The sequence below is a fragment of the Lynx canadensis genome, chromosome E1 (assembly GCF_007474595.2).
Source record: "Lynx canadensis isolate LIC74 chromosome E1, mLynCan4.pri.v2, whole genome shotgun sequence".
Taxonomy (NCBI): Eukaryota; Metazoa; Chordata; class Mammalia; order Carnivora; family Felidae; genus Lynx; species Lynx canadensis.
The window spans coordinates 22,804,077-22,824,885 of record NC_044316.2 but is presented as its reverse complement, the minus strand read 5'-3'; the positions used below and the strand labels follow the sequence as shown (position 1 = coordinate 22,824,885).

The 20,809-nt window shown below is 42.9% G+C and overlaps 1 protein-coding gene and 1 long non-coding RNA gene across 4 annotated transcripts in view; one reads left to right on the top strand and one right to left on the bottom strand.

The window, feature by feature from the left end:
* The window catches only part of LOC115500397, a 91,526-nt gene that overhangs the window by 9,571 nt on the left and 61,146 nt on the right, over positions 1–20,809 (bottom strand). The gene's annotated exons all lie outside the window — the stretch shown is intronic.
* On the top strand, positions 10,043–15,081 carry LOC115500392 (C-C motif chemokine 4-like). The gene is made up of 3 exons (XM_030294756.1): positions 10,043–10,187; positions 14,159–14,276; positions 14,719–15,081. The coding sequence occupies exons 1-3, from the start codon at positions 10,115–10,117 to the stop codon at positions 14,822–14,824; spliced, it is 297 nt and encodes a 98-aa protein (XP_030150616.1). The 5' UTR covers positions 10,043–10,114; the 3' UTR covers positions 14,825–15,081.

The window sequence follows — 20,809 nt, the reverse complement described above, 5'->3', positions numbered from 1 at the left end:
GGAATAGGGGTATTCCTGCCATCATCAGGGGATATGACCACGGGAGGGGTGTATACAGCATGGTCTTTTTTGAATGAAACAACAACTTTGTAACAGGATGAATCCCAGTCAACACCCAGTTAAATGACACAGAAAATTCCAAGGCAACACATGGCAGTGACACTGCCTAATGCTGGAAAATAAAGGAGAATAATTACTCATAAGATTACAACAGGACTCTATTTTGTATACAGGGAATCTACAACTATTTCTTCAATTTTAGAAAAGATATACATAATTTACATAAGGATTCATATTCTTCATACAAAGAAAATAACAGACATATTACATACCTATGTGTATTGAATTCTATAATTTTGCTTCTAAAAAAAGTTAACGTTTTCCTTTTCCCCATTATCCTTACTAGTGACTCTATTAGAATTGAAAATAAATGTCCATCCAGAGCAAGTCTTGGTGGCACTGAATACAAAAGTAACCAGGGACTTGGAGTACAAATGAAGAGTGAGCTCCTGACCAAGTTCTCCTACCTGAAGATATGGTCAAGGCTCTATCCACATCAAGACCTTTACATTTGCTCCCTCTGATTTCCCACAATTTTCATCTCCATGTCCAAAGACTTGTACACAAGTCATTATGACAGTTTATTTCAAATATCCCCAAACAGGGGTGCCTGACTGGCTCAGTTGGTGGAGCATGCAACTCTTGATCTTAGGGTCCTGAGTTTAAGCCCCATGTTGGGTATGGAGCCTATCCCCAAACTTTATTCAAAACAGAACTTGGGGTGCTGGGCAACTCAGTCAGTTAAGCATCTGACCTTGGCTCAGGTCGTGATCTCATGGTTTCGTGGGTTCAAGCGCTCGGTCAGGCTCTGTGCTGGCAGTGCAGAGCTTGCTAGGGATTCTGTCTCTCTCCCTCTCTCTCTCTGCTCCTTTCACACTTGCACTGTCTCTGTCTCTCTCAAATAAATAAGTAAATAAATAAACTTAAAAAATAGAACTCAAATGTCCATAGGGTGGTGGGTGGATAAACAAATTGTGATACAGTCAGTTCTGCAAGAACATGACATGTACATTCTTAAAAACCACTGCACTCTGCAAAATCATGCAATAAAAACCACAGGGCTTAGGGAAAACAGAGTTGGGGCACAACACTGAAACACTTCATCAGTGATGCTAAGTGAAATAAACCATACAGAGAAAGACAGATACCATATGGTTTCACTAGTATGTGGATCCTGAGAAACTTAACAGAAACCCATGGGGGGGGAAGGAAAAAAAAAGGTTACAGTGGGAGAGAGCCAAAGCATAAGAGACAGTTAAAAACTGAGAACAAACTGAGGGTTGATGGGGGTGGGAGGGAGGGGAGGGTGGGTGATGGGTATTGAAGAGGGCACCTTTTGGGATGAGCACTGGGTGTTGTATGGAAACCAATTTGACAATAAATTTCATATATTGAAAATAAATAAATAATAAAAAATAAAAAGTGACACACAAAAAAGAAATAAGAATGTAATAAAATGTTAGCATAGTTTTACACATTTTAAATAGTTAACATAAATACAACAAATATGGCACTTTACTTTGAAAAAAGCCTGAAGTTTGCTAACAGAAGTGGGAGTATTCTCTGAGCATACTGGAATTTAATTAGAAATCAATAACAATCAGGTTACCTGGGTGGCTCAGTTAAGCATCTGAATCTTGATCTCAGCTCAGGTCTTGATCTCGGGGTCGTGAATTCAAGCCCTATGTTGGGCTCCACATTGGGCATGGAGCCTACTTTTAAAAAAATCAATAACAAGATATATAGAAAATGCCAAATATTTGGAAATAAAGAATGCAGTTCTAAATTGTTTATGCGCCAAAGATGAAATCACAAGGGAAACAAGAAAACACTTTGAACTAAATGGTAATGAAAACATATTAAAAATTGGCATTGTGAAGCTAAAGCAGAACCAAGAAGAGAATTTATAGCTTTAAATGTTTCCTTGTACAACAAAGAAGGGTGTGAAATAAATTCATAACGCTTCCACCTTAAGAAGCTAGGAAAATTTGAGCAGATTAAACCCAAAGTAAGTAGAAGGAAGAAAATAATAAGATTGGTGGTAAACAATGAACAGAAAACAGACCAAAGAAAAAAGTCAGCAAAGTAAAAAATTGGTCATTTGGAAACATTACTGATAAGCCCTTGCTGCTTCTGTACATTTTTCACTGGGCCCCTCACATATGTCCTGTTAGAGACCAGCAGCTCATGCTCCCAGCCTGGGGCCATGTTTGGGCCAGTCCTCCTGCCCATCCCAGGGAGACATAGAATGTCCTTGCGGGACATAGAATGGACAGAGACACAGACAGGTGGGCCCTGCCAGGAGTGCAGGACACAGGGAGGGATCCCTGAGGTGTTTCTGATTGGCCCAGGGCCCACAAGGAATCAAGGAAGAGCTGAGAGGAGGGGAAGTCAGCTTCTGTGAACAATTAAAAAAGGTCTAGGGACCTCGAGGGCTGGGGGAATATGCCTAGCTCTGAAAGAGACTGGCTCTGAGATCTCGAGAACAGAAAGAGACATGGAGCAGAGAGAGATGCAATCTCTCAGACGTTCTGTTGTGGAATTGTTCCTTTTTTATATACTTCTCCCTCTCACCATTGCTTCCTCCATCTAAGAGACTGGAAAGGTCTGTGCCAACCTCAGCAATGTGTGGGTCCAGAAACCCATCAGCTACTGGAATTCAATCCCCAAGGAGTCTGGACCCAGCAAGAAAAGCACTACATATGTGAACAGATTTGGGCACAGGGACCTGAGCCAGGAAACATCAGAAGCTGCTTCCAGACATGGTCTGGCGCTCTGATTATGTTTGTTTTAAATTTATGCGTGTTACATTATGGTTATAATTCCTTTTCAATTTCCAATTTTGTTACTTACTAAATGTTTTGGGAGGTCACCTGGCTCTGTCTTACTGCCCCTCACCTTTCCTCCTTCAGTCACACAGAGGATTTCAGTGGCTGTAATGAGCAGAGTCTAGGTAGACAATGTAAGAAATTCATCAGACCAGCAATATGTGTTGGCTCAGAGTACCCAGTTCTAGGTTCTGAGTTTAGAAAGAATGAAGTTTACCTACCTTCCTTCCTTCCTTCCTTCCTTCCTCCTGTGTCCTTCCTTCCAAATTTCATTAGATGTGAAAGTATCCATATTGGGGAGGCTATGGAGTGACTGACAGGTACACACTGCTGCTACCAGTATGGACCAGTCCTATCATGTTGAAAAGTACTGTTGCCAGGGCACCTGGGTGGCTCAGTTGGTTGAGTGTCTGACTTCGGCTCAGGTCATGATTTCGCAGTTCATAGTTTCTAGCACAGTTTCCGTGCTGACAGCTCAGAGGCTGGAGCCTGCTTTGGATTCTGTGTCTCCTTCTGTCTCTGTACCTCCCTTGCTCATACTTTATCTCTCTCTCAAAAATAAACATTAAACACACCTAAAGGAAATAGAAGCAGAACAGCAAAGGCAGCCTAAACCCAGCAGAAGAAGAGAAATAATAAAGATCAGAGCAGAAATAAACAATATAGAATCTAAAAAAACTGTAGAGCAGATCAACGAAACCAAGAGTTGGTTTTTTGAAAAAATAAACAAAATTGACAAACCTCTAGCCAGGCTTCTCAAAAAGAAAAGGGAGATGACCCAAATAGATAAAATCATGAATGAAAATGGAATGATTACAACCAATCCCTCAGAGATACAAACAATTATCAGGGAATAATATGAAAAATTATATGCCAACAAATTGGACAACCTGGAAGAAATGGACAAATTCCTGAACACCCACACTTTTCCAAAACTCAATCAGGAGGAAATAGAAAGCTTGAACAGACCCATAACCAGCGAAGAAATTGAATCGGTTATCAAAAATCTCCCAACAAATAAGAGTCCAGGACCAGATGGCTTCCCAGGGGAGTTCTACCAGACGTTTAAAGCAGAGATAATACCTATCCTTCTCAAGCTATTCCAAGAAATAGAAAGGGAAGGAAAACTTCCAGACTCATTCTATGAAGCCAGTATTACTTTGATTCCTAAACCAGACAGAGACCCAGTAAAAAAAGAGAACTACAGGCCAATATCCCTGATGAATATGGATGCCAAAATTCTCAATAAGATACTAGCAAATTGAATTCAACAGCATAAAAAGAATTATTCACCATGATCAAGTGGGATTCATTCCTGGGATGCAGGGCTGGTTCAACATTCGCAAATCAATCAACGTGATACATCACATTAACAAAAAAAAAAGAGAAGAACCATATGATCCTGTCAATCGATGCAGAAAAGGCCTTTGACAAAATCCAGCACCCTTTCTTAATAAAACCCTTGAGAAAGTCGGGATAGAAGGAACATACTTAAACATCATAAAAGCCATTTATGAAAAGCCCACAGCTAACATCATCCTCAACGGGGAAAAACTGAGAGCTTTTTCCCTGAGATCAGGAACACGACAGGGATGCCCACTCTCACCGCTGTTTAACATAGTGCTGGAAGTTCTAGCATCAGCAATCAGACAACAAAAGGAAATCAAAGGCATCAAAATTGGCAAAGATGAAGTCAAGCTTTCGCTTTTTGCAGATGACATGATATTATACATGGAAAATCCGATAGACTCCACCAAAAGTCTGCTAGAACTGATACATGAATTCAGCAAAGTTGCAGGATACAAAATCAATGTACAGAAATCAGTTGCATTCTTATACACTAACAATGAAGCAACAGAAAGACAATAAAGAAAATGATCCCATTCACAATTGCACCAAGAAGCATAAAATACCTAGGAATAAATCTAACCAAAGATGTAAAGGATCTGTATGCTGAAAACTATAGAAAGCTTATGAAGGTAATTGAAGAAGATTTAAAGAAATGGAAAGACATTCCCTGCTCATGGATTGGAAAAATAAATATTGTCAAAATGTCAATACTACCCAAAGCTATCTACACATTCAATGCAATCCCAATCAAAATTGCATCAGCATTCTTCTCAAAACTAGAACAAGCAATCCTAAAATTCATATGGAACCACAAAAGGCCCCGAATAGCCAAAGGAATTTTGAAGAAGAAGACCAAAGCAGGAGGCATCACAATCCCAGACTTTAGCCTCTACTACAAAGCTGTCATCATCAAGACAGCATGGTATTGGCACAAAAACAGACACACAGACCAATGGAATAGAATAGAAACCCCAGAACTAGACCCACAAACGTATGGCCAACTCATCTTTGACAAAGCAGGAAAGAATATCCAATGGAAAAAAGACAGCCTCTTTAACAAATGGTGCTGGGAGAACTGGACAGCAACATGCAGAAGGTTGAAACTAGACCACTTTCTCACACCATTTACAAAAATAAACTCAAAATGGATAAAGGACCTAAATGTGAGACAGGAAACCATCAGAACCTTAGAGGAGAAAGCAGGAAAAGACCTCTCTGACCTCAGCCGTAGCAATCTCTTACTCGACACATCCCCAAAGGCAAGGGAATTAAAAGCAAAAGTGAATTACTGGGACCTTATGAAGATAAAAAGCTTCTGCACAGCAAAGGAAACAACCAACAAAACTAAAAGGCAACCAACGGAATGGGAAAAGATATTTGCAAATGACATATCGGACAAAGGGCTAGTATCTAAAATCTATAAAGAGCTCACCAAACTCCACACCCGAAAAACAAATAACCCAGTGAAGAAATGGGCAGAAAACATGAATAGACACTTCTCTAAAGAAGACATCCAGATGGCCAACAGGCACATGAAAAGATGTTCAGCGTCACTCCTTATCAGGGAAATACAAATCAAAACCACACTCAGGTATCACCTCACGCCAGTCAGAGTGGCCAAAATGAACAAATCAGGAGACTATAGATGCTGGAGAGGATGTGGAGAAATGGGAACCCTCTTGCACTGTTGGTGGGAATGCAAATTGGTGCAGCCACTCTGGAAAGCAGTGTGGAGGTTCCTCAGAAAATTAAAAATAGACCTACCCTATGACCCAGCAATAGCACTGCTAGGAATTTATCCAAGGGATACAGGAGTACTGATGCATAGGGGCACTTGTACCCCAATGTTCATAGCAGCACTCTCAACAATAGCCAAATTATGGAAAGAGCCTAAATGTCCATCAACTGATGAATGGATAAAGAAATTGTGGTTTATATACACAATGGAATACTATGTGGCAATGAGAAAAAATGAAATATGGCCTTTTGTAGCAACGTGGATGGAACTGGAGAGTGTTATGCTAAGTGAAATAAGCCATACAGAGAAAGACAGATACCATATGGTTTCACTCTTATGTGGATCCTGAGAAACTTAACAGGAACCCATGGGGGAGGGGAAGAAAAAAAAAAAAAGAGGTTAGAGTGGGAGAGAGCCAAAGCATAAGAGACTGTTAAAAACTGAGAACAAACTGAGGGCTGATGGGGGGTGGGAGAGAGGGAGGGTGGGTGATGGGTATTGAGGAGGGCACCTTTTGGGATGAGCACTGGGTGTTGTATGGAAACCAATTTGTCAATAAATTTCATAAAAAAAAAAGAATATGCTATGGATTGGAAAAAAAAATAAATACAGATTAATGGTTTTTTTAGTCAAAAAAAATAAATAAATAAAAAAATAAATAAAATAAACATTAAAAAAATTAAAAAGAAAAGAAAAGTACTATTGCCATTGGGTACAGTAAGGGTGTGCATAGCCAAAGACCCAGCGCCCCCACTCCCCCATAACTCCCATATGTACTCTCACACACTTATGCCAGGAAACATGGCGGCCATGGTGACATTGGCAAACATAAAAGGAAGCAAATGAAAAACACACTGTGTATCCCCATACACTGAATTATTCCCAGGAGTGAAAGTAAATGTATGATAGCTACACATAGTAGCATGGGTGAATCTCAGGAGCATAAGGTAGAGAGAGAAAAAGCTGTGTGTGAATGCATATAATGATTCTACTTATATGAAGTTCAAAAACAGACAAAACTAAAAATACATTAAGATTCAAATATGCATAGTGAAACCATTAGAAAAGCCAGAATGCAGTATAAACAATATTTGGGAGAGAGATCACTCAAAGGAAGTGATCTTCCTTCGAAGGGCATAGAAATGCAGAGGGGCCCACGGGATGCCAGGTGCAGTGATGTTGTATTGTGTCTCTTTATTCTCAAGCCATATTTTGTGCTACCCAATATTAAGTAAAAATAATTATAAAATTATAAAAACCAGGTTACAGGAAAGAACATTTTAAGCATGACCCCATTTTTCATTGTATATGTATGTAATGTGTATGATGATGTATAGGAAAATGACCAGAAAGCTACACATTAAAATGTTCATAGTGTTACAACTGAGGGTATTTTTTTCTTTTCTTTTCTTCAAATTCTATAAAAAGCACACACCATTTTTGTTAGAAATTAGTTTACACATACAATTTTATAATGAAATGAAATGGTTCACAATGTGTCAAAGCACGGGCCATGAAATTGGTTTATTTGATGTGATGTCAGCTAGGGAGACAGCATGTAGAGGAAAAGACAAAGAGACATCTAAAATGTGACTGTGGGATCACAGGGGATTTCTGCTTACTTAGTTTTGCTTAATTATTTTCTAAATTTCTCCATATTGTGGCATTTTTAACAATGAATCATGATGAAAGCCTTTGTTTTAAGAAAAAGTGTCAAAAAGCCCATTGCTTGCTTCCATTTGCAGAAGACCCTATACAGAGCCCCATAATCGAGGAGTGCATGTGGTGGCTCAGTCTTTAGGCATCTGACTCTTGATTTCAGCTCAGTCATGATCTCATGGTTCATGAGACTGATCCCATGTCCAAGCCTCAAGCTCTGTCAGTGTGGAGCTTGCTTGGGATTCTCTCTCACTCTCTCTCTGCCCCTCCCCCGCTCACTCTGTCTCTCAGAATAAATAAATAAACTTCAAAAAAATTAATTAAAAAATTTTCTGATTCCTAGACAATGCTCAACTGATAGTATGCATTCAATAATTATTTACAGAATACATGAATGAGTCAATGAATGAATTAATTTTGAACAAAGAGTGTTAGCTGAACAGGTGGAATATACAAAACAGAACTCTTAGTCTCTAGTTTTTATTTGTCCCTACCTAGAAAGAGTATAATTCACATAGATGAGAATAAATCAAAAGCCCAAGATGGCTGGGTAGATTGTATGACATTTCATTCCTTGGCTTGCATGAAGTCCTTTCTAGTAGCTAAAAGAGGATAGAGACTGATCATCTTTGTGGATCCTTGGGAGGCAGAGAGCTTGTAAAACATTGGTGACAAGCAAATGGCAAGCAACTTTCCCAAAACGGAGGTGGAAAGATGGATGGACTTGAGAGTGGTCAGCCACTTTTGTTCTGGGCAAGATTCTACACCTATGCAGTTCTTGGGAAGAAACCCTTTGTTGGCACTTTAAAAAGGAAGTGCTCACTGCAAGTCAGCATGGGTTCAGCTGGGCCAAGTCCAGCTAAATGAACCCCACTGCCTTCTCCAGTAGCAATCAATGAACACCTGAGGAAGAGTGGGCTGAAAAGAGCTGTGGACAGAGGCTCTGATCTTTGGCATTCAACAAAAGTGCCCCAGGACCAGCTGGGGAAAGAGTAATTCAGGAAACTAAGGTACAGTGTATCGTGGGCCAACACCAGTGTTGTGTGCTCCAGCATGTAAAACAAAAACAACTTTACCAAAAAAGTAAAACCTTGGAGCCTTAATCCTCCCCAAGTCCCCCTCCCCAGTCCAGCTCTTCTCCTTTGAATAGGGAAAGCAGAGTCAGTCAAGTAGGACTGAAGGTCCAAGAGAAGGGCGCACATTGCTTACCAGAGCATAGAAGGCACATGAGTCAGTGTCACCAGTAACTCAGAATGGTGACCCAAACAATGGTACAAATCAGCTTCTTCCACCCTCCTGTGCATGTGTGTCCCCCCATCCCTCCCATCTGATGTTCTGCTAACCAAGGGGGCAAAGGCCACTGTCTGCCACCTGCCCTCTCCTGTGCACAGACAGTAGCCCATAGGGAGGAGAGACAGCCACCAGAGGCATCCCTCTAAGTACCTCCACCTCTCTTAACTTACAAGAAGTGGGGAGATCAGACCCCCACTAATACTCTTCATATGTCGGGAGAAAGCAGGCAGCTGAAATCCTCTGCATCCACCTAAAGGAGGGAGACTGAAGTCTTTACATATTCCTGTTGAACCCACCAACCTGCTCTCCAGGATATAGCGACTGAAGGCTCTTGGGAATATGAGCCATGCTGGCTTGCTCTGTCACTGCCTGCAGTGCCTGTGTGGATGGGACAGTAGTGAAATGAGATATAAACTGTGGAGAGACAGGACCAAAAGGACCTGGACAATGGACCTCATCTCCAATCACTCACCCTTACTCCCTCACTCTTGTCACCTGCTCTTCCACCTGCCCCCCCGCGATGCACAAACCTATCCCACCTTGGGGCTTTGTCCTTGCTGTTCCCTTTCCCCAAGACATGTGGGCTCCTGATCTGTGCAAGTGAGTCTCCTTCTCAACAAGCAGGTCTCAGCTGTAATGACACCTCCTCTGAATAAGCTCCTAGCCAGGCTTACCAAGCAACCACCACTCAGACCCTGGCTCTCTCTATGACCTCACTCTGCTTTATTCTCTTCCTCACTTGTAAGTCCATCTCCTACTACTTTCTTTGTCTGACTTCCTCCCACGGACATCCCCCAACACACCAGTATTTAATTAAGGACCTGAAGAGCAGGCTTCACCAGGCTCCCTGGGGAGAGCAGGAAGGAAGGATAGTTTCTACCCCAAAGCCCTCGTCTCTGGTCTTCCCCTAACCCCACCCACAAGATGTAAGCCAAATGTGAAACCTGAGGTCATTGTCTGCCTCTACTTCTCTTTGAATAAGTTGACTCAGTTCTCATATTTAGATATGTCATCACATGTCATAATTCCAAAGAAACAAAACTTACATGCAATCTCAGATTTTTCTATCTCGTGACTTCCTGACCAGCAACCTTTTATAAAGGACAGTCGGAGCCCAAATTTCAAAGAGAGAACCCAGGAGTCTTTGGCCCCATCTTGCTCCTGCAGCTGGTGAGCCACCGGAAGGATGAGGGGCAGCCTGGCTATGCTGGCTTTTCTCCTCCTCATTGTCGCCACCCTCCATTCTGAGGCTGATAAAAGTGAGGCCTGTTACCCTCATTCCTCTAACAAAGACAGCACAGTGGTTGGAGGGCAGGGAGCTGTGGGGAGAAGACAGAGATGGTCCAGAATAGGCTGCCTACGGGTCCCTGAAAAACAGACAGCATCTTTACCAAGGGTATCTCCCCATTCCTGGTTGGGCGCTTCTGCTTCCTCTGGGGAGAGGAAAACCTGCCTCTGAATTCAGCCTCCCTGACCCTTGGGTACCCAGCAGAGAGAAGCTGATCCAGCACCTTCCAAGCTACCTGCTTTGCCCCCTCCTGTAGGGAGTCCATGCATCAGCACAGGCTGGGAGAGAGGAAGCTGGAAAGAATCAACCTGTCTTCATAGCATAGATGGGGTTTTACAACATGTTGATCAGTTGCCAACATTTAAAAATTGGAAGCACTTAAAAATCTGTATTTCCCATTTCTTTTGCAAATATGAAAGACCTACCAGACATGAGCCCAAGTTTCCACAAGCTAACCTTACACTGAAACTGAGATGGTGGGTGCCGTCCCTTTAGACAGGGGATGAGCTCCCAGGTCTTGGGAGTCCCCATTGCCGGAGTCATATCGACCTGCTGTCAGCCTGGCCTGTGGGGGCATTTGAGCCCCATATCAGCCTTCCCCCTCTCCCTTTAAGATTTGTCTAGTTCTGTTCACAGCATAGAGCTACCCCTGGCATGGAGTAAGCTCTTAATAAATATCTGTGGGATACTCTAAGTCAGCAGGTGACTGAAAAAGGCAGGGTTAGGGGCAGCTGGGTGGCTCAGTTGGTTAAATGTCGACTTTGGCTCAGGTCATGCTCTCATGGTCTGTGAGTTTGAGCCCCATGTCAGGCTCTGTGCTGACAGCTCAGAGCCTGGAGCCTGCTTCGGAGTCTGCGTCCCCCATTCATGCTCTGTTTCTCTCTGTCTCTCAAAAATAAATGTTAAAAAAAATTTTTTTAAAGGCAGGGCTAGACCCCAGGTGTCCTATCCCCCAGTTCACTGTTCTTTCCACCCTAAACTGGAATGGTTGCCTCCCTGCAGAGGGCTGGCCACAGAAGGGCCCTGGGGGGGACATTTCCCAGGAAACTGCTCTCCAGAGCTGAATTTCAACCAGAATCGGAGATGGAAATACACTTAGTCCTAGGACTCTGTTTTGGCTTCCCTACTAGTCCAAGGCATGATGGCCGGTTTTCCAGGAATTTTGACTTCAGCTAGCTATAGAGCTCCTTAATGCTTTCCCCTAAATCCAGTTCTCATTGCTACAGTGATGGACAGAGGCACACACCATCTCTGCTCCCAGGGAGTCTCAGTCTGGAAGCTCTGCACTGGACAGTCTGTGACCTTCTGTGACCTTCTCTGCCTCATTCAGGCCTCCTGAGCCTCAGATTCTTGATCTGCTATGCAAGGGTAATAAGGCCTTTATTGTAACAATCACCACTATATATCAATACAAAGTGCTTGCCCCATCGATATTTGCTATTTTAAGGATACACGTTCAGAAAGGGTGAGTCCTGTTTGGAGTCACACAGCTTTCAGGAACAGAAACAAGGACAAGTGTAGCTTTCCTGCTTTGTAGCCAAGGCTCTGCTCATCATAACATTGCAAACCTCTCCTTCTATCATTCTCCGAGGCCCATGAAGGAGGACCCTCTTGGAGGGAGGGGACCAGTCCTGCCCTGTTGTGCCCCACCCTGGGCATCCACTAGCAATTTCATATGGCAACTCCTTCCCAGTATTTCTTAGGAAGTTATGTTTTTCCAAATCCCAAGCCCCAAGAAAACTCAGTTGAGAAATTGGGAAAATGGGGGAAAGTATTATAATTCTCCTGCATGAATTAAAGCTTAACAATCAACATAGAAGTGTTAACTGATTTAACGGAATCTACTGACATCTAGAGCAAGAATGGGAAATGTGACACACAGAATTCAAAATTAAGATCAGCATTTTGGGAAACCCGGACAGGAGTCTGTAGGGTAGAAGCAGTCAGGACCCAACAGGCTGAAGCCATAGCCACGTCACAAGTATGCATCCATGGCCCTGTCTGCTGCTATGTGAATGCTAATGAGTTTGCATACCAAATATACTTAGGGCAAATCATATAACTGCTGTTTCAAAAAAAAAATTTGAAAGCAAAATAAGCCCTTCAATGGGCAAATTTCAACTGTGATTCTTGCTATAGGATGTGAATATTGTTATTTGAACAATAATGTTGACATTATCTGGCGTTTGGCAGACAATTGCTGTAGGCTCTAGTTCTTTACAAATGCTTTGGCAGGAGAAATACAAAGAAAAAATATGTAAACATTGTGGAATCCTGGGACATGAAACCAGAAATGTTTGCTAATTCATATGCAAACTCTAAATTATCTAAAGCAATATCACTTTGGAAAAACCAGTCAGTACAGACAAGAAATGCCCATTGTTTAAAAAGGAAACAAACTTGTATGAAAAATTATAGACACGAACACCCAGCTTGAAGATGCATTTGGACATACTTTGAACAATTTGGCCAACAGCAATACAAAATGGAAAAAAATGTTTCTACGTTTGCAATATTTTTACAAAACAAAGATAAAGACTACAAATAGGACAATTAATGATTTCTGTTTTTTAAAATTTCATCTTTGAATGATAACTTTTAAATATTAAAAAAAATTTTTTTAATGTTTATTTCTGAGAGGGGGAGGGAGGGACAAAGAGAGAAGGAGACACAGAATCCAAAGCAGTCTCCATGCTCTGAGCTGTCAGCACGGAGCCCAATGTGGGACTCGAACTCATGAAAGTGAGTTCATGGCCTGAGCCAAAGTCAGATGCTTAAACAACTGAGCCACCCAGGTGCCCACCCCCTTTTAAATACCTTAAATATTAAAAAGCAGTAGTGTTTTTTTTCAATTTTTAAATAATTTTTCGTGACATTTATTTTGTGTTAATATTCTCTTTTTTCATATTTTCAATTATCGATTATATCTGCTAGAGGACATTTGACATGTTATTGAATGTATAATCTTATCATAACATTTAGAGACACCATTTATTACTTTACATTTAATTTTTTTTTTTTTTTTTTTTTTTTTTTTTTTTTTTTTAGAGAAAAGCTCTGAAATTTTCAGTACAACCTGATCACGGAAAAGTGATTCATTGTTTAGTATATGGTCATGTATTATTTAAAAACATGAAAATGAAGTGTTATGGAAAATATACAGTGCATCTAAAATGAATACAATGTTTTATTATCAATTAAATCTCAATTTTAAAAAAATTGACTAATTTACGATTTAAGAATTCCCAGGAATTCTGATTTCTTATTCCCAAATCCTGAAGACTGTCAGAAATTGGAAACACTTTGCACAGCCTGGGTGGCCGTTAAGTGTCCGACTTTGGCTCAGGTCAAGATCCTACTGTTTGTGAGTTGGAGCCCCCGATCAGGCTGTCTGCTGTCAGCACAGAGCTGGCTTCAGATCCTCTGTCTCCCTCTCTCTGCCCCTCCTCCACTGCGTGCTCTCTCTCTCTCTCTCCCCCTCCCTCCTCTCTCAAAAATAAACAAACATTTTTAAAAATGAAAGAAAGAAATGGGAAATGTTTTGACCAGAGTCATCCCAACCCTAGGAGAGAGTCTGAGAGAAGAGGTCAGGAGGGACAGGAAGTAGGGAAGGAAGTAGGGAGGGAAGAGAGGTTTTCGAGGAAGATAAATTTGTTTTTAAGTAATCTCTATGTCCAACATGGGACTCAAATTCACGACGCTGAGATCAAGGGTCACACGCCCTACCACCAACCAGCAAGCCAGGTGGCCCTACAGGAGGATAATTTAACAGGGGGAAGAGGAAGAGAGGCCAAGGAGAGGACATACTCTAGTCTCCCACTCCCGCCCCTCTACCAGGTGCTCTAGTCTGGTCTCTTCCTCTGATGCTCTGGGCAATAGAGATACAGATCTAAGCTGCCTTGTGGAGAAGCTTCCAGCATCACATGGCCCTCTACCTTGCAGAACCAGTTCATTTAAAGCCCATTGCGTGCTGTTTCAAATACACCTTGCGGAAAATCCCTATCCGGTTTGTGGCAGATTATTCTAGAACCCATAAACAGTGCTCCAGCCCAGGGATCATGTAAGTTCTGCCACCCCAAGGGTGGAAGGGGGTGCAAATGTGAGAACCAGCAGGGCCTGGGAGAGGGAAGCAGACGGGCAGGACTCTCTAGGAAGTGGTGGGAAGCACCAGAAGCAGCTGCTGAACAGCAGCCTGAGAACTTTCCAGCCTGAGGTGGTCATCCCAGGGGGGTGGTGGGAGCTAGTTACGGGGCCTAGAGAGGGGTTGAGAAAGAAGAGGAAAGAAGGAAAGCGGGGCTACGGGAGGGGTCTTCAGTGACTCCCTGGGGAGCACAGACAGCGGGGGCGGGGGGGGTCTCTCTCTCTCTCTCTCTCTCTCTCTCTCTCTCTGCGAGAGGCGGCATCCAGCAGAGAAAGGGGTGGGGAAGCTCATGCTGGGAGGAGAATGGGCTCCTCTCGGCCTGCTGACTCAGTTTCTCCTCTTTCTCCATCTTATTCCACAGTCTCCATACCCGAAGGGGGCGACAGATCTGCGCCAACCCCAGCGATGCCTGGGTGCAGGAGTACATCAGCAACCTAGACAACAGCAAGGGGGCCAACATGGCCTAGAGAGCTTGAGAGGATGCACAGAGCCCCCTTCTTCCCTCCCGACTCTCCCCCAGATGGTCCCTGGGAGTTGTCCTGGCCCAAACTGAAGCTCTTTCTTGCTGTTCTGTGCTCCCATTCTCTGATGAATCCCCCTGTTTCCTGAAGCTTCTCTTTGACACCACCCTCTGGGACCTGATGACACCGTGGCCCCCAGAGAGCATCTGTCTTCCCTTTGCAGGCAGCCAGCTGTTGAAATAAAAGTGTGCAACAGAAAAGAAGCCTGGTGGTTCGAACTAGTTCTCTCGCAGACAGCTGGTTATTTCTTTTATTTTACAGACACTTCTATGGTATTTACTATGTATCAGGTGCTGTTCTAGATTCTTTGGGACTAATTTTTTTTTTTTAGTTTAATGTTTTTTTTTTTTTTTTTTGAAAGAGAGAGAAAGAGCGCAAGCAGGGGAGGGGTAGGGAGAGAGAGAGACAGAGAGACACAGAATCTGCAGCAGACTCCAGGCTCTAAGCTGTCAACACAGAGCCGGGCATGGGGCTTGAACACGTTAACTGAGAGATCAAGACCTGAGCTGAAGTTGGCTGCTTAACTGACTGAGTCACCCAGGTGCCCCCAAGACTAATTTAAACAGCAGGATGACGGGGACAGAGTTAGAATCAGAAGCACGAAAAACAAGGGAACTCTAGTTCAGGGCTTTACATAACAGGAAGAGCATGAAAATACAAATGGTTTGTTTTTGTAAATAGTTGAGGTGCACACCTAACACACCTCGTCATTCCCACCATCCATGCCGGGGCTGCAGCTCACCTTTCCTTTAGAGCTCTTCCCCACACCTCTGCCATTTAAGTTTTTACTTCTCTCACCACCCCTGCAGACCTAGTTTAAATAGCAACCCGTTCTCCTCCACACCCAAAGCCACTCACCCCAAACCCTGAGGTCCTGCAATCTCTTCATTTGCTCTATTGGCCCTTACCCCTGCTGCCTGGTGTGGCAAAGCTCTGTGTGGTACAAGGAGGAAAAGGGAGGTAGGTGGGAGGTACTCAGCTCTGCTCTTGGGGATGCCAAGGCTAATGCCAGCCTGGCCACACTACACTGGACACAGATCAGAGAAGGGGCTCAGGGATGCTGCTGTAGTCCAGGTCATGCCCCCCCAAACTCAGGTCTTGGAGAAGACATACCATGGCTTTCTGCCTCAATCCTAAGCTCCTATGGAAGAAGGATACTGTTTGACACCATAGGTCAGAGATCTCTGTACATCCGTGAGTTTAGTGGTATAGGATGTGGGGGGCCCCTATACTGTCAGGCAGGAAATTAACAGTCTATCTTAGGTGTCCTCACATTCTCTTGTCAAGGCCCATTTCCTCACTTTACTGCTTCTCGCTCTTCCAAATTCCAACCCTTAGAGCCCTAATGCACCTGGGCTTCCTCTCACTCAATTCCCATCTGGAAACCAGTTCTCTGCACCTCTACTCACACTAAAATGTGATCAAAGCTTTGAGGGAGATCAAATCCCAAAGCCAAAGGGACAAGAATCAGTGAGGAGGCGGGGAGGGCTTGGGGTCTCTGGGAAGGATGGGAAAGAGTGCATGGGTAAAGGGACAGTGACGCTCTGTTGCAGGAGGACCACACCAGTCAAATAGGCTGTAGATAGAGCAGTGGAAACACAAAGACCTGGGACTCATAGTCCTCCAAGTAACCACAGCCATCTGGCCCCCAGTGAAGTGAACCTGTCTGCCTATAGGAGGAAGGAAGGAGCTTACGTGCCAAGAATTGTGCCAAGTGCTCTACATACACATCATTTAACCATGCCCACTTCCCTGTGGTGTCAAGCTCATTACTCCTATTTTACTATAAAGTCCATTTAGAGTATAGTCCTCCTAACCCTCCTTGGTCTTCTCTCTTTAGGTGATCTCAGCCAGACTCATAGCTTCCATATTCCCCTATATGCTGCCAAGTTCCAAAATTATACTTCTCCAGCCCAGATATCTCCACTTAGCTGTCTAATATCTTCTCAAAATTGTCTGGTCCAAACTGAACTCCAGAATGTCCCCAGATCTGCTCCTCCTTTGTCTTTCCATCATAGTAAATGGAAGCTCCATCCTTCCAATGGCTCTGAACAAAATCCTGTAGTAATCTGTGATTCTGCTTTTTCTTTCCCACCTCACGTATCTTGTACTTCATACATCCAAAACCTGAGCACTCACTGCCACCTCCACTGCTATTCCACCACTCACCATCTTTCACCAAGAAAGACTCTTTGCCTCCGAAGAGTCTCCATGCTTGTAATCTCAACAGAACATCCAATGAAACTTTTCACAAACATGTCAGGTCACTCTGTTCTTCTGCTCAAACTCCAGCCCGCCACAATGGTTTTCTATCTCAGAGTCAAAATCAAAGTCCTTACAAGGTCTACAAGATCCTGCATGATTTGCCCACTAGCCCCCACACTACCTGACCTCATCTCTTACTTTCTCCCTAGCTTCCTCCACTCCACTTCAATGCCTTCCTTGTGGTCCTACCAAACATAACAGGCAGGATCCAGGCCCCAGGGTTTTGTGCCTGTTCCCACTGCTAGAATACTCATGCTCCACATCTGGTCAGCTTCCTTCAGGTCATGTTCAAATGCCACCTTATCAGGAAACCCTTCTTTGAACATCCAATATTATATAGCATCTCTCTCTCTCTTTCTCTCTCTCTCTCTCTCTCTCTCTCTCTCTCTCTCTCACACACACACACACACACACACACACACACACACAATTCCTCAATCCTCCTTCCCCACTTTTTGTCTTTACCTCCATGGCACTTACCAACTTGAATTTTACTATATATTTACTTATTTATGTTTATCTGTCTTCTTATAATTGGAATGTGAGCTTCAGGAGGGCAGAGATTTTGTTCTATCCTCAGTGACTAGAAAGGACTTGGTACAGAGTAAGCACTGTTGAACAAATGGATGGATGGATGGATGGATGGATGGATAGATGGATGGGTCACTCAAGCTCAGAAACAAGCCTAAAGAGGGGAGGGCTGCCATGAGAATTTTTGGAACAACTCCCTCTTGAAGAGCACTTCTTCTCAGCTGGGGGATAACAGCTAATGACCTTCACAGAAGAGGTTCCAGAAAATAGAGCACAAGGGCAGTTTACTCTTGCTGCCATTCAGGTGTGGCTCTTTAGTTATCTGGGATGCTTGGCTCTGCAGGGAGCTGAGATGGATAGAGAGTGTCCCGTAAATGTGGAACTACAACTGCCACGCGATGTGCTCCTTTTTCATGTCTCCCTCTTCAGGAAATAGAATCTCCATTCTCCAAGTTACTAAAGCTGGAAAGAGAAAGTTAGCCTTAAAACCCCTCACCCTCATCACCACCACCCCCCATTCCAATCTGTGAACAAATCTCTTTGCTCTGCAAAATCCTTCTCAAATCCATCTACTTTGGCTCCCTCATCACCACCCCGATCCAACCCCTCATTGGCATGACCTCATGATGTACCTCAGAAGCAGATGAGGGTTTGGCAGGTATACAGAATCCAATCAGGCATCTGAGAGTGGTGGCCAGTCAGAAAGATCACAAAAATTCAGAATTCAATTATACAGAAAGAAATTGCTGAAGAAGCCAGACACTGCCTTAGCAGGGGATACAAAATTCCATCCACACAGATCAGAGAAAAGAATTACAGATCGACTATCTAAAGGACTGATGGCCAGGCATTCAGTCAGTTGAGCATCCAACTCTTGGTTTTGGCTCAGGTCATGTTCTCATGGTTTGTGAGATTGAGCCCTGCTTGGGCTCTGTGCTGACAGCGTGGAGCCTGCTTGGGATTCTCTCTCTCCTTCTCTCTCTGCCCCACTCACATGCTCTCACTCTCTTTCTCTCAAAAAATAAACAAAAAAAAAATTTAAAGCATCTTTAGTGCCAAAGAGGACAGTAGTAAATGTCCTAAAGAACTAAAGAAATGACAAAATCTAGCCTAGCTATGAGGAATATTTGCTACATTGTCAGTAAAAGCACTGGCTTCTGTCTACATCATAACACAGAAGAATCATTCGAGGGTATAATTAGAACCTAGAATGGGGCGCCTGGGTGGCTCAATTGGTTGAGCATCTAACTTCGGCTCAGGTCATGATCTCACAGTTAATGAGTTCAAGCCCTGCATCGGGCTCTGTGCTCACAGCTCAGAGCCCGAAGTCTGCTTCAGATTCTGTGTCTCCCTCTCTCTCTGCCCCTCCCCTGCTCATGCTCTGTCTCTTGAAAATGAATAAGTGTTAAAATAAATAAATAATTTTTAAAAACCCTAGAAGCCACTAACACATTTTAAAGGAAGTGAACTCCAAGTTTCCTGTTGTCATCTTGACTATGAAAATAGAGCTCCATGTGCCCAGTCATGATGGGATGGAGTCACCCGTGAAGTGTGCAAGCCCAGGTCTCAAGTCCTTTTTGGTCATAAGCAACCCCCACTGCTGGGTCAGTGATCTGGTGAAGACCATAAATAACTGGCCCAGTAATCTTACCCTAGTGGACAAGCCACAGAATAGTTATCATTAAACATAGGTAGAAATATGAAAGTCAAGCACAATATTAATACTCATATTACAAAGATTAGAAATACATTTATAATCATTGGAATCATCCATATTATTTGGAAGTTAAAGTGTACCTAATATACCTTTAATGCGGTATATTGGGGTCCATTACAGATTATCCTTGTGATTCCAATATAAATGTGTAATTAAATAATTTATTTTGTACTTGTGATTTTGAGGTGGGAGGTGAAATAATTTGGTTGAGTTAGTGGAGAATACTGGAATGTTTAACACAACTTGATTTTTCTTCATTTCTAATTTTAATGTGTTACTTACAGGAGTGAAGTGCTTTGGAAGATTCTGAGTGTTAGATCAGGCATGTTGAGTACTTTTAAAAATTCGACATATTAAATTGGGGTGCCTGGGTGGCTCAGTCGGTTAAGCGTCTGACTTTGGCTCAGGTCATAATCTCACGGTTCGTGACTTCAAGCCCAGCGTCGGGCTCTGTGCTGACAACTCTGAGCCTGGACCCTGCTTCTAATTCTGTGTCTCCCTCTCTCTCTTTGCTCCTCTCTCACTCTCAAAAATAAGTAAACATTAAAAAATTTTTAATTCAGTATATTAAATTAATAAAAGTAGCTTAAATTGTTCACAAAAAAATTAATCAACAAAGTTGGTAAATGGGACTGATTGAGGGCAGTCTATACCATTTGATTAAGCATTAATCAAGGACCTCTTAAATTCTAACTTCATAAGTAGGATGAGTAAAGCAAAAGGCTTATGGGAAACCAATTTTTTAATTTATTGTTCCACTGAAATGATATTCATTTAAAAAATCAAAGTAACTGCAAATAGATTCCTACACAAACTTCACCTGCAGACATAAACAAAGTCACACCAACAGAAGTCATCTTTATCTCTTGCCCTGATGACCACAATATACTCCACTTGAGCTCTCCACTTCCATTCTCTCCCCCATCCCCTCAATTCTCCACTGCAACCACCTGAAAATCCTCTAAGAGCTTCCCATTATAACTGGAATAAAATCCAAAACCCTTATGACATATCCTGCCAGATATCCCCACATGGGGCCCCTGCCTGTCTCCTGAGACTTATCCTGCACCACTTTATACCTTGTCTTGGTGCTCCAGCCGCACTTGATTTTCTTTTGTTACCTCAAATGCACTATCCTCCGTGTTGCCCCACAGCTTTTGTATATGTTATTCCCTCTTCCATTCCACCCACCCTTAGTTGGCCAGCCCTCACCCATCATTTAGGACTGGTTAAATGATTCTTCCTTAGGGTAGACTTCATTAGCCCCTACTGTAAGTTTGGTCTCCAGTCACACTGTTTCATAAAATCCCACAACTAATCCTTCATAGCTCTTATCATACTTTTTAATTACATATTTATTATACATGATAATTTCTTTAATGTTTTTCTCCTTCACAAGACCATCAGTCCCATGAGGC